The following is a 12,037-nucleotide window of genomic DNA, read 5'->3' on the forward strand; positions in this document are numbered from 1 at the left end:
GGAGGGGCTTTCCTCGGAAACACCCCCGAGGCTAGTGACTTTGCTCTTGTGCAGGTGAATTCGGACTCGACTCATTCAAGCAAGCAAGATATTCAACACATACGAAAAGGGCCTTCATTCGAAGCCCATTGTTTCCTCTCTTACAACACCGGAACAATTTGTCGCCGTCTGTGGGGAAGAACACTTGAAAGCCTTTGAAAGACATTAACCACCTCTTTCTGCAAAATGGTTAATGATGTTATCAACAACAATGAGGACGATATGATAGTGCGGTCAGATTCGGAATCTGACGAAGATGAGCACCCTCAATCGGTAGCGAGGTCACAGCCAAGCAGAGCTACAACCGCCACAAACGCAGGACCTCCGATTCCAACTAGGGAAGAGCTCACTGCGGCCATGACCATCATGCAAAACTTCCTCTTCAATGAGAAGCAGCAAGGATTGGCAAATGACCGCAGAGAAGAGAGGAGGACCAGGCGAAGGCTGAACGAGCCACCCAGTGTAGAAGTGTCCAGACCCGAACGAGAACTCCTTTCCTTGACAGGAACACACCTGACGTCGAGATGGATGGAAAGCACATGGGACACCCAAAAAAGGGCACAACAACAACCAGATTGGTTTGCAAGACCATCGCCTACTCCAACAGCTCTCCAAAGCGAATCGACTACTCATAACTCTCGGATCCGAAGCTCGGTGCTCAGCAGGTTGAGGCCCTCGGTCCACTTAAGGTTAAGACCCTCGATCCATACGAGACTCGGGGTGGGCGAATCAAGCAGATCTGGCGAACGACCCGAGGTCAGTAGCCGAGAAAGAAGAAGAGACAGGAGGCATGATCGAACCCCTAGCCCCCATCGTACGCCCGAACGTTCTAATCACAGAACCTCGGCGAACGAAGGCATCAGAGCTAGACTCGGGAAAAGAATCATGACTCCCACGTCATCCCCTTTCTCGGACGAGCTGATCATGGAAGAAATACCGAAGGTAAGACTGCCAGCACACCTGACATATAGCGGAATCACAGATCCGAGGGATCATGTCATCTCCTACGAACAGCAAATGTTCTTGAGCCCCTACTCCGAAGCATGTTGGTGTAAATATTTCCCAACCACGCTAACCGGAGTGGCGGGAGAGTGGTTTAGATCACTGCCGAAGGGATCGATCAAAAGCTGGAAGAAGCTGAAAAAGAGATTCTGCACGCAGTTCGTGAGCAACAATCGCCCCGAGCGAACCACAACAGAACTGACCTCAATCCAACAAGAAAGAGACGAAAGTCTAAGAGAGTTCATGGCCAGATTCATGAAGGAATCAACAAACATACCAAACTTGCAGCTAGACGTGGCCATCTTCGCCTTGAAGCACGCGTTCCAGGAAGGGAAATTCCGTGACAAGCTCTCGATGAAAAACCCCTCCAAAATAGCCGACGTGCTCCAAATGGCTGATGCATTCATCAGAACCGAAGAGTTCAACAAAGCCGCTGCAAGGTTGAAAGGATCGTCGGATCCGAGAGACACAAAAAATGCCCAGAGCAAGCCCGAGGGCAGCTCAAGGAAAGGGAAGGAGAAAGTAGGAGTTAGAGAGACGAGCCCGAAGAAAGACGGGAGAAGGGGTGAACTTCAACCCAAATACGCTAACTACACTCCACTAACTCTACCCCGAAAAGAAATCTTTAGCCTCAACAGAAATGATGAAAAGTGGAAACTACCTGGGAAGCTCAAGTTCAACCCAGCCCGGAGAAACAAGAACAAATGGTGCGAGTTTCATGATGACTTCGGTCACCACACCGAAGAATGCAACTCGCTGAAAGACAACATTGAGGACCTCGTTCGCCGAGGTTACCTGAAACAATACTTGTTAGACCGAAGGGAGGAAAAAGAAAAGGCCGCAAGTGGCAAACAACACGAGCAACCCCAGAAAAGGGTCTACGAAGCAACAGGGCACAAGAAGAATGACATCCTAGTGGTGTTCGGGGGACAGAAGTCTGGCCAGGCCATCAAGAAACACCTAAGAGCTCTCACCCATCGAGTCAACTTCAGCGCAGTGGGAGACAACCAACCACACCCCCCGAACATGACCTTCACTGCCGATGATTGCTTCGGAGTCCAGTACAAACATGACGATCCTCTAGTCCTTTCCATGGACCTCAATAACCACAACGTACACCGAGTGTTGGTCGACGGAGGAAGTGCCGTCAACATCATCTTCATAAACTGCTTCGAGCAACTGATCCTCGAAGAGTCAGAGGAAGCATTGACGAAAGTCAGTTACCCCCTGATCGGAATCAACGGATCCGCGGCTATCCCTCGAGGAAAGATCACCCTGCCAGTCACAGTGGGCGAAGGCCAAGCAGCAAAAACCCTTCGGGACGAATTTTTGGTGATGGACTGCGACTCCGTATACAACGTAATCATGGGAAGAACCATGATTCACAAGATACAAGCAGTCCCCTCCACCTACCATCAGCTGATGATATACGTCTCGGACGCAGGATTCGCCGAACGAATTAGAGGCGATCAAGAGGTTGCAAGAAGAACCTGCCACACCGCCGTCCGAAAGCCCAAATTAGGAGACGGTTCCGAGGCGGAGAAAGATGCTCCAGGAGAGGAGAGCGAGGCAAAGAGGAGAAAAGCAGGCACGAGCAGCTTATCTCTCGCAGAGGTCGATGCCCCCCCCGAAACCCTATCTCCCGAACCAGATCAGGAAATGGAGGATATCTTCCTCGAAGAGGGTTCAGACAGGAGCGTCCGAATAGGCAAGGGCCTAAGCTCGGGGCTCCGAATCGATTTGATCCAACTGCTCAGGGATCACAAAGACATTTTTGCATGGTCAGCAGCAGATATGCCAGGGATAAATCCGAAGCTAATTTGCCACAAGCTGGACGTCAACGCTGAAGCTCGGCCAATCAAACAAAAGAAGAGGAATTCCTCGGAGAAAAACAGAGCCATCGCCGAAGAGGTAAAAAAGTTGTAGGAAGCCGGATTCATCGAACCATGCATGTACCCAAAATGGCTGGCCAACGTGGTGATGGTCAAGAAAGCGAACGGCTCTTGGCGAATGTGCGTGGATTTCACAGATCTGAACCGAGCCTGCCCCAAAGACTGCTATCCCTTGCCGAGGATAGTTCAATTGGTTGACTCCACCAGCGGCCATGCACTGCTCAGCTTCATGGATGCCTTTTCAGGTTACCATCAAGTGTTCATGCACCCCGACGACAGGGCGAAGACAGCATTCATCACGAGCGCAGGAGTGTTCAACTACAAAATGATGCCCTTCGGCTTGAAAAATGCCGGCGCTACCTACCAGAGGCTAGTTGATCACGTCTTCGCCAACCAGAAAGGGAGGAACGTCGAGGTCTATGTGGATGACTCCATCGTAAAAAGCATTAAGGAGGAAGACCATGTCAAGGACTTGGCAGAGACCTTCGGAAACCTGAGGAAATACAGCATGAAGCTGAACCCAAAAAAATGTGTCTTCGGGGTGAAGTCTGGGAAATTCCTCGGATTCATGGTGAGCGAAAGAGGAATCGATGCGAACCCGGACAAAGTCCAAGCAGCGTTGGATCTACCCGAGCCGAGGACCAAGAGAGACGTGCAGAGGCTAACCGGTAGGTTAGCCGCACTAACAAGGTTCATATCAAAAGCCTCGGACAAGGGAGCCCCTTTCTTCGAAGCACTAAAACCAAAGAGCCTCCCCGGGGGAGAAGCATAACCAGTCAAGAAAAAGGGGGTCCCGAGGAAGGTGGACCCCGAGCTGACATGGGAGCAGGAGCAAAAAGAGGCTTTTCAGCAACTCAGACCCCACCTAGCTCAACTGCCGACACTAGCCAGACCAAAGGAGGGGGAAACCCTGTACCTATATGTCGCAGTCAGCCCTGGAACCGTCAGCGCAGTGCTTCTTCGGGAAGAAGAGAAGAAGCAACAGCCAATCTACTTCACCAGCCGAACACTCACAGGGGCCGAAACTCGGTACCCGCTCATCGAGAAAGTTGCATATGCAGTGGTGGTAGCTGCAAGAAAACTGAGGCCATACTTCGACTCCCATCAGATCACAGTACTGACCGACCAACCACTCGAGAAAGTACTCGACAAAATAGAGAGGTCAGGAAGATTGGCTGCCTGGGCCTTCGAACTATCAGAGTTCGACATCAAATATCAGCCGAGGACCACCATCAAAGCACAGGCGTTGGCAGACTTCTTGGCCGAATGCTCATACCAGGAAATGCTGGATGATACGAAAAGCACTTGGGAGGTCTTCACTGACGGATCTTCCACAGTAAACGGCTCAGGAGCAGGAGTTGTACTAATCCCCCCAACGGGGAAAAGCATAGAGTATGCATTGAAGTTCGGATTCAAAGCAACTAACAACGAGGCCGAATATGAGGCCGCAATCGCAGGAATAGAGCTTTGCTTATCCCTGGAGGCCGAGCACGTTTGCCTCAAAACTGATTCCCAGCTTGTAGCCAACCAGATCCGAGGGGAGTATGAGGCCAAGTGGCCCAGCATGACAGCTTACTTAGCGAAAATTAAATCCTTAACGTCAAAGTTAAGATCCTTTGAAGTCATTCTCATCCCCCGAGGACAAAACACGCAAGCAGACGCACTGTCAAAACTCGCAAGCTCAACACTCATCGACCTAAACAGGTCGGTCCACGTGGAAGTTCACCAAGAGAGAAGCATTGATTTGCTACCCCCCACAGTATGCAGTTTACGTACCGAACCCAGCTGGATGGACGCAGTAATTGCATACAAAGAAAGGGGAGAACTTCCCGAAGATAAGCTACAGGCGAGAAAGCTGAAAAGATTCAACAAATGGTTCATCATCAACGCCGAAGGAGAGCTCATGAGGAAATCATTCTCCGCTCCGCTGCTAAAATGTGTGGGTCCAACAGACGCTGACTATATCCTAAGAGAAATCCACCTCGGGATATGCGGAAACCACATCAGAGGCAGGACCTTGGCACACAAAGCCCTTCGGGCCGGATACTGGTGGCCCACTATGGTTTCCGAGGCAAAGCAGATGGCAAGGAAATGCGAGAAATGCCAAAAGTTCGCACCAGCTATCCACCAACCAGCTCAAACCTTACAATCAACACTGTATCCCTTACCATTCGCACAGTGGGGGTTAGACATCATTGGTCCCTTCCCGTCAGCTACGAACCAGAAGAAGTGGTTGATTGTAGGAGTCGACTATTTTAGCAAATGGATCGAAGCTGAGGCTGTCTCCTCCGTCACCGAACCTCAGGTCCGCAAGTTCATATGGCAGAACATCATCACAAGGTTCGGCATACCAAGACTGATGGTCTTCGACCACGGAAAACAGTTCGACAACACCCCGCTACAAAAGTGGTGCAAACAGTTCGGCATACACCTAGCTTACTCGGCAGTTTGCCACCCACAAAGCAACGGGCAAGCCGAAGCTGCAAACAAACTCATCCTCAACGCATCAAGAAAAGAGTCGAGGATGACAAAAACAAGTGGTTAGAAGAGCTACCCGGAACGCTATGGTCCCTTCGGACCACCGAGAAAGAAGCTACTGGGCAAACACCGTTCCACCTTGTATACGGATCCGAAGCTGTCATCCCTGTGGAAATCGGAACAGAAAGCTTGAGGATCCAGGCATACAACAGGTATGATGGACTCCAAGGAGAAAGCAACAACCAACTTCTGTCTGAAGCTCTCGACCTACTAGACGAAGCTCGGAACGATGCGAGGACACTCAACGCAGCTTATTTGCAGAGGGTCAACAAGCATTACAATCGAAGAGTCAACGCCAGACCCCTAAAAGTCGGTGATCTAGTACTCAGAAACGCCGCCTCAGTTCAGAAAGGACGGATCCATGGCAAACTCTCAGCCACCTGGGAAGGACCATACATCATCCATTCCGAAAAAAGGCCAGGCACATTTATGCTGAAACAGTTAGATGGAACAACCTTGAAGAACCATTGGAATACCGACGTTCTCAAGAAATATTTTGTATGATCCCTGTCTGTAAACCAAGTAAGTTGTTTAATGAGAAGAGGAAAGCCGTTTGGCACCATGTGTTTCATTAAACCTATCTCTATATTTCAAATTCATTGTCCCTTTATATATACATGCAGCCTCGGATCTGATCAATCCGAGACTAAAAGTAGGTTGACTTTGCCCATTCCTTGATAAAATGCAAGAAATGACCAAATCATACACTTCGGGGAATCGTCCAGAATCCTCGGATTCGCGATACCCAGATAAACCTTGTTCGCAACAAACAGTCGCCCGAATCAAGTTATAAAACTTCGGCTCAGATCCACGGATCGCCAAAGTCATAACTAAGAGGCAGACTAGCGATCTCTTGCCCAGGTTTCCGAACCACAAGAGATCGGAAGAACAATTCAGACCTCTGAGCAGATCGACGGATTTGAAGAGTCTGGAAATTAAAGAGTCTCTTAGTAGATCTACGTATTTGAAGAACTCGCAAAATTAAAGAGTCTCTTAGAAGATCTACGGATTTGAAGAACTCGCAAAATTAAAGAATCTCTTAGCAGATCTACGGATTTGAAGAACTCGCAAAATTAAAGAGTCTCTTAGCAGATCTACGGATTTGAAGAACTCGCAAAATTAAAGAGTCTCTTAGCAGGTCTACGGATTTGAAGAGCTCGCAAAATCAAAGGGTTTCTTAGCAAGTCTGCAAAAAAGAAGAGCTCGAAAATCTACGGATTCAAAGGCAAAGACTTAAAACTTCGAAAGTGCAAAAAATTGAAAAGAGGCAGCCAAGTAACAAACATTCATTTTTCATTCAATATTCGGGGGAAGTACAAATACATCAAACAGCTCGGTGCATACCCGAGGACCCTCAAAAATTGAAAACAAAATGAAACAGTTAAAATCGGCAGCCATCAACAGACAATACCGGCCTACCGAAGTACTAAGAAAGCAAAAAGAAACAAGTACAACGCAGCGCCGAGGCAAAAGGGGGAAAGGCAAGCACACATTCGGAAGTCCTCAACTGGAACCAACCGACTCTGAAGAAGACGACTGCCCGAATCCCTAACTCTTGGGAGTCTCAGGAGCAGCCCCTAGGGAAGCATCCTTCGAAGAACCCCCAGCGGTAGTGTCGCCTTCGGAGTTCGCCTTCTGGGCCCGAGCCTCTTCAAGAGCAGCTTGGCGTTCAGCTTCAGCTTCGTCTCGATCAGCCTGGCACTCCACCAAGTGATCCTGGGCCCGCATCCAGAGAGGCACTTTCTCATTCCAAGGGAAATGAGGCATGTGCTTCGCAAACATGCGCCGAGCACCCAGGATACTATTCCAATACTGCTCTCTACACTGATCAGCAGTGTAGAGGTCAACTCGCTCTTGCTCCAACTTCCGAATGGCCGCATCCTTCTCTCGGATCTTCAACTGGAGAACAGGCACCTTGTCAGCTTGGTTTTGAATCATCTCCCGATTCTTGACAAACTGACAAAGCCTCGCCTCCGCATCCTGGCTCTGCTTATCGGCCGCCTCAAATTTAGACGTCATCTCCTTGAGAAGTCTGTCTTTTTCTTCAAGTTCGCTCGCAAACTGGGCGGCCATATCTTTCCTCTCCTTATCGAAGGAAGCTATTTTTTCAGCATCCTCTTCGACTCGGAAGGTGAGCTTTCCAACTTCGGCCCCGATCTGCTCAGCAGAAGCTCTAGCCTCGCGACTGTACTGAAGGTACAGCTGCTTGACCTCCACAAGCTCGGAAAAGAGCTGCCCAGCCTTCTGGTCCAAGATAGGAATATCACGAGCGTAAGCCTCCTAATACCTCCTCAGTTGTCTCTCCTCAACCGAGCTGCACTCGGAAGCGAACGAGGACCAAAAAACAGCCTGGGAGCGAAGGAAAGATGAGCAAAAATAGGAAAAACATAAAACACAAACACTACTCAAAGAGAAAATCCAACACTTACCTCATTCAGGTAGTACTGGGCCATCATAGCCGGGTTCCTCTCTTCAGCGCCAGGAACCCTCCACTGCGGATTGGCCCGAAGAAGATTCTCCCGAGCAGCTTCGGGACCCACTAAAGATCCCACGTGGGCCATGGGATTCTCTCCCAAAACCGGAGCCCTAGCATACCGAGCCATCGCCTCCCTTACTTCCTCGGGGACTCGTTTCAGCGGGACATCCGAGCAAGGGTCAGCATGGATCAATCTATCCAGGGCCGAGGTCGAAGTAGAACCCAAAGTTGAGTTTCGCCTCTTCCTCGTCAGACCCTGTTCGGGCTGCTCCTCCTCAGCAGAGGGAACATCCTTCTCAGCCTCGGGAACCTCAACATTGGGGTCCGTGAGATCCACCATCTCCTTATCTGGACTTCTCTCTCTTTCGAGAGGAACGTCAGCAGATTCCTTCTTCTCCTCGGCCACGATAGGGACATCCGAGCCAGGAACAAAGTCGGCTTCAATCGCCTCCATCACCTTGGTGATATCCTGAATCTCGATCCCTAAAGCAGTAGACGGCTTCAGCGGAGAGGGGATGGTATCTTCCTCGGCCAACGGCTGATCCACGGGCGGCGGTTCCGCAACCACCACACTCTTTAACTTCTGCCCTGGCAAGGGCATGAAGTGAAGAAGATTCTTGGGAGGAGGCATATCTTCCGAAACCGTTTCCTACAAAACAAGCGTTCAAAGATCAGCTTTGAAAAAGGAAAAGACGGACTACAAGAAAACTCCCAAGTCAGAGAAAATCCCAAGTCGGAGACCAAGGATCAATAAATTTAGAGGAAGACAAAAGAGGAAAAAAAGAAAAAAAGTGAAGTACCCGGTTCCTAGATAAAGAGATATCTATCCGAGCCGGAGATGAAACCGAAGGAACGGCACGCGGCACAGCGTCAGTCCCAGGACCCTAGAAAGATGGTCCAGGACCAAGACGTTAGCCGACGGCCAACCAAAGAGAAAGAAAAGACAAACAAAAACCGAGCCTATAGAAACACTCACCGGATCCGAAGTTGTCCTCAAAGTAGGAAGCACGACCTTCACTGGAACAGCTTCGGGAGAGGAGGCAGAATCCCACGGATCAGCTCGAACTTCGGATATCCGAGCAACACCCGAAGGAGACAACACGTAATCCTTCAGGCGAGGATTACGAGGATTCTCTTTCCCGAACTTGTAATCAGGAGCCGAATCGTGAATAGTCTTCAGATCCAAAGAGATGCCCAAAATCTCAGGATCAAGGCAGCTAAAGCCGTACTCTGCAAAAACAAAGCACAAAACGAGTCAGTAAAACGAAGGAAAAAAGAGGAGGACAAACTCACTGAAACACGGTCCCAGCCGAAAGACACCTACCCCTGTCAAAAATCCTGCTGAGACCGGCGACAGCAAGAATGTCCTCCCGCAAGATGTAGTTAAGGTTCGGAAGCCAGCTAGACGGCAGTTTATAATTATCCTCCCGAGCCAAGAACCACTGGAGGAGATCCACGTAGTGGTGATGGTTCCGATCCGGAGCAGCCACGCCCCCCATATCAGGATCAGGAGTCACAAACCACTTTGGAGGGCGATAAAAATTGGGGTGCTTCGGATCCGTCGGCACGCGAACAAGCAACCACTCCGTCTTCCACTTATGGTCAGAGCTAAGGTAAGGGTATGCCGTAATATAGTTCGGCTCCCCTCTCCTTCGGGACTTTTTGTTGATGATGGTCCACCAACCATACCCATCACCCTTGGAAGCATGGTTGAAAGACAGATCGTGGAGATCCCGAAAAACGGCGACAGAGCAGGGAAAGTTAACAAAGTCGCACACCCATCTAAATCCGATGATGTGCCTCATAGACTTGGGTGTAAGTTGGGCCAAACTGATGTTGTACGACACCAGGAGCTCGGAAATGAATGGATCCAAGGGAAAACGGAGACCGTTCTCCAAGTGATGGGTGTACACAGAGATGAACCCCCTCGGCGGATGAGTCACCCGAGGACGCTCCTGATCGGGAAGCTCACACCAGTACCCCAAGGCGTGCTGGATTCCGTATAGCTCCTCGGCCCTCCGATGGTAGTTCCCCAGCTTCGCCTCCACTAACCAGTCACCACTGACCGATTTCTCCAACGGACCATCGATCTTGGTGGTCTCATGCAAGATCGGGGCATACTTGCCCTTCGGATCAGCTTCAGTCCAATGAACCGGAAACTCAGGGTAAGGACGGCGTACACCCGAAGAACCAGCTTTCTTACCAGAAGCAGCACGTTCAGACACCAGACCCGCCAACAGCACCATCTTTGGAAGCATCCCAACCAGTCGAACGCTTCTCCACCGGCCTCTCCGAAGGCCCACCCCTTGAAGTCTTCTGTACCCTTCCCGAAGGCACATCCTCCCTCTCACTAGAAGAGCCAACGACGAACTTGCTTTTTCCCTTATTCTTTGCCATGGTCGCGAATTCTCGGTCTAGGGTTTAGATTGAGGAGTAGAGGAAAGAACGAAAAAGTAAGAAAAATTCATAAGCAAGTTACCTTTTTCCGAAGCGGAATTCGCCGACAAAGCGAACGACACAAGTTCCCGAAGTCTAGAGCTGACCGAATTCCGTAGATCTGAAGAAACTCGAAAACTGCGATCGCCAGAAAAAGAGAGGAAGTGTGTTTGAAAGAGAGAGAAAGTAAAAGTTTGAAAAGAGCTAAGCGCCCAGTATTTATAGAAAAAAAAGAGGCGCATCAACTTCTTTTCAAACCCACGATCTCCACGACACAATACAAGTCCCAACACTTGTCATCAATGCAAATCACCCCTTTTCAAAAAAAAGAGAGGGAACTTTTGGACTTCTGACAACTGGAAACCCACCCATTTGATTCTAAATGGACCGGGTCTGGGGGACATGTTGTTTGGGCTCCCAATTGATATTCAATTGGGCCACTAAGTCCAAACCCCAATGGCTCTAAACAACAGCATCAAACCTACCACTATGGCTATTCGGCCATCCATTAAGGCCCAAGGCCCAATAGCAATAAATGACCTATGGGCATTTATTATGCAAACACTATAAATAGGCCACCAAGGCTCACACCTCAAGGTACGTCCAATTTATTGCCTTAAGACTACTCTTCTAGAGAACTTCTCTCTAGAATCCGAGCATCGTTCTTACTTAGGCATCGGAGGGGCTTTCCTCGGAAACACCCCCGAGGCTAGTGACTTTGCTCTTGTGCAGGTGAATTCGGACTCGACTCATTCAAGCAAGCAAGATCTTCAACACATACGAAAAGGGCCTTCATTCGAAGCCCATTGTTTCCTCTCTTACAACACCGGAACAGTTCGTATTGACTCCCGGGGTATCCTAGGTCATTTGTGACGTTCTCAGGCCCAGAGAAGTTAGAGGCTCGAACGCTTTCCATATTTGCACAACAAATTCTTTGTTAAATTGCATTAAGTCTTTCAGAGGTGTGATAAATAAAGTTCATGATAATGCAAACACAAACATGACAGATGAGGCATATGGAGATCGATGTATGGTAAAAATTGCAAAGGCTTTGATTAAACTTCAAAAATGAATTGCTCACTTAGAGAATTTAACACTTTTAAACCACTCCCCACCTTCTCATGATCATCATTACACTGCGTGAGAATCAACATATAGATAAACAAAAAATTGAATGAACAACAGGTTTTTTCTGTACTCGAAAGCTTATAATAGGGTCTTCTACCAAAGAGAGGACGATCTGAAAAAAAAAAATTGAACCCATTTCGTCAAAAAGCTTAGAAGCATTTTCTGTGGACAATTGATGGCCCAGATTCATCATACTCGGCCTTTGCAATCCACATCTGCAATACGGTAAAGAGCATATTAGATTATTAGGTAGGGGAAATAGATAAGAATAATGATGATTGTAAAAACTGTGAAATTTAAGTTGAAAATTGAAAGATGTCAACCTGCTGGAATGTACTGAGGGATGCCAAGATAGAACCTCCGATCCAGACACTGTATTTTCTCTCAGGAGGTGCCACCACCTTGATCTTCATACTGCTCGGGGCTAAGGCTGTAATTTCCTTGCTCATTCTGTCAGCAATACCCGGGAACATAGTAGTACCACCACTGAGAACAATGTTCCCGTATAGATCCTTCCTAATATCCA

General features: G+C 48.9%; 1 protein-coding gene across 1 annotated transcript in view; it reads right to left on the bottom strand.

Annotated features, from left to right (window-relative positions):
* Nucleotides 1-11,412: 11,412 nt before the first annotated feature.
* LOC110794838 (actin-11) overlaps nt 11,413-12,037 on the bottom strand; it is a 3,312-nt gene continuing 2,687 nt past the window's right edge. Inside the window, exons 4-5 of the mRNA XM_021999803.2 lie at nt 11,835-12,037; nt 11,413-11,726 (exon numbers count right to left, since the gene is read on the bottom strand). The exon at nt 11,835-12,037 is cut by the window's right edge and continues 411 nt beyond it. Of these exons, the coding sequence (XP_021855495.1) occupies nt 11,661-11,726; nt 11,835-12,037 (269 nt within the window). The 3' untranslated portion in view covers nt 11,413-11,660. The remainder of the gene's footprint in view (nt 11,727-11,834) is intronic.

The sequence above is a fragment of the Spinacia oleracea genome, chromosome 1 (assembly GCF_020520425.1).
Source record: "Spinacia oleracea cultivar Varoflay chromosome 1, BTI_SOV_V1, whole genome shotgun sequence".
Taxonomy (NCBI): Eukaryota; Viridiplantae; Streptophyta; class Magnoliopsida; order Caryophyllales; family Amaranthaceae; genus Spinacia; species Spinacia oleracea.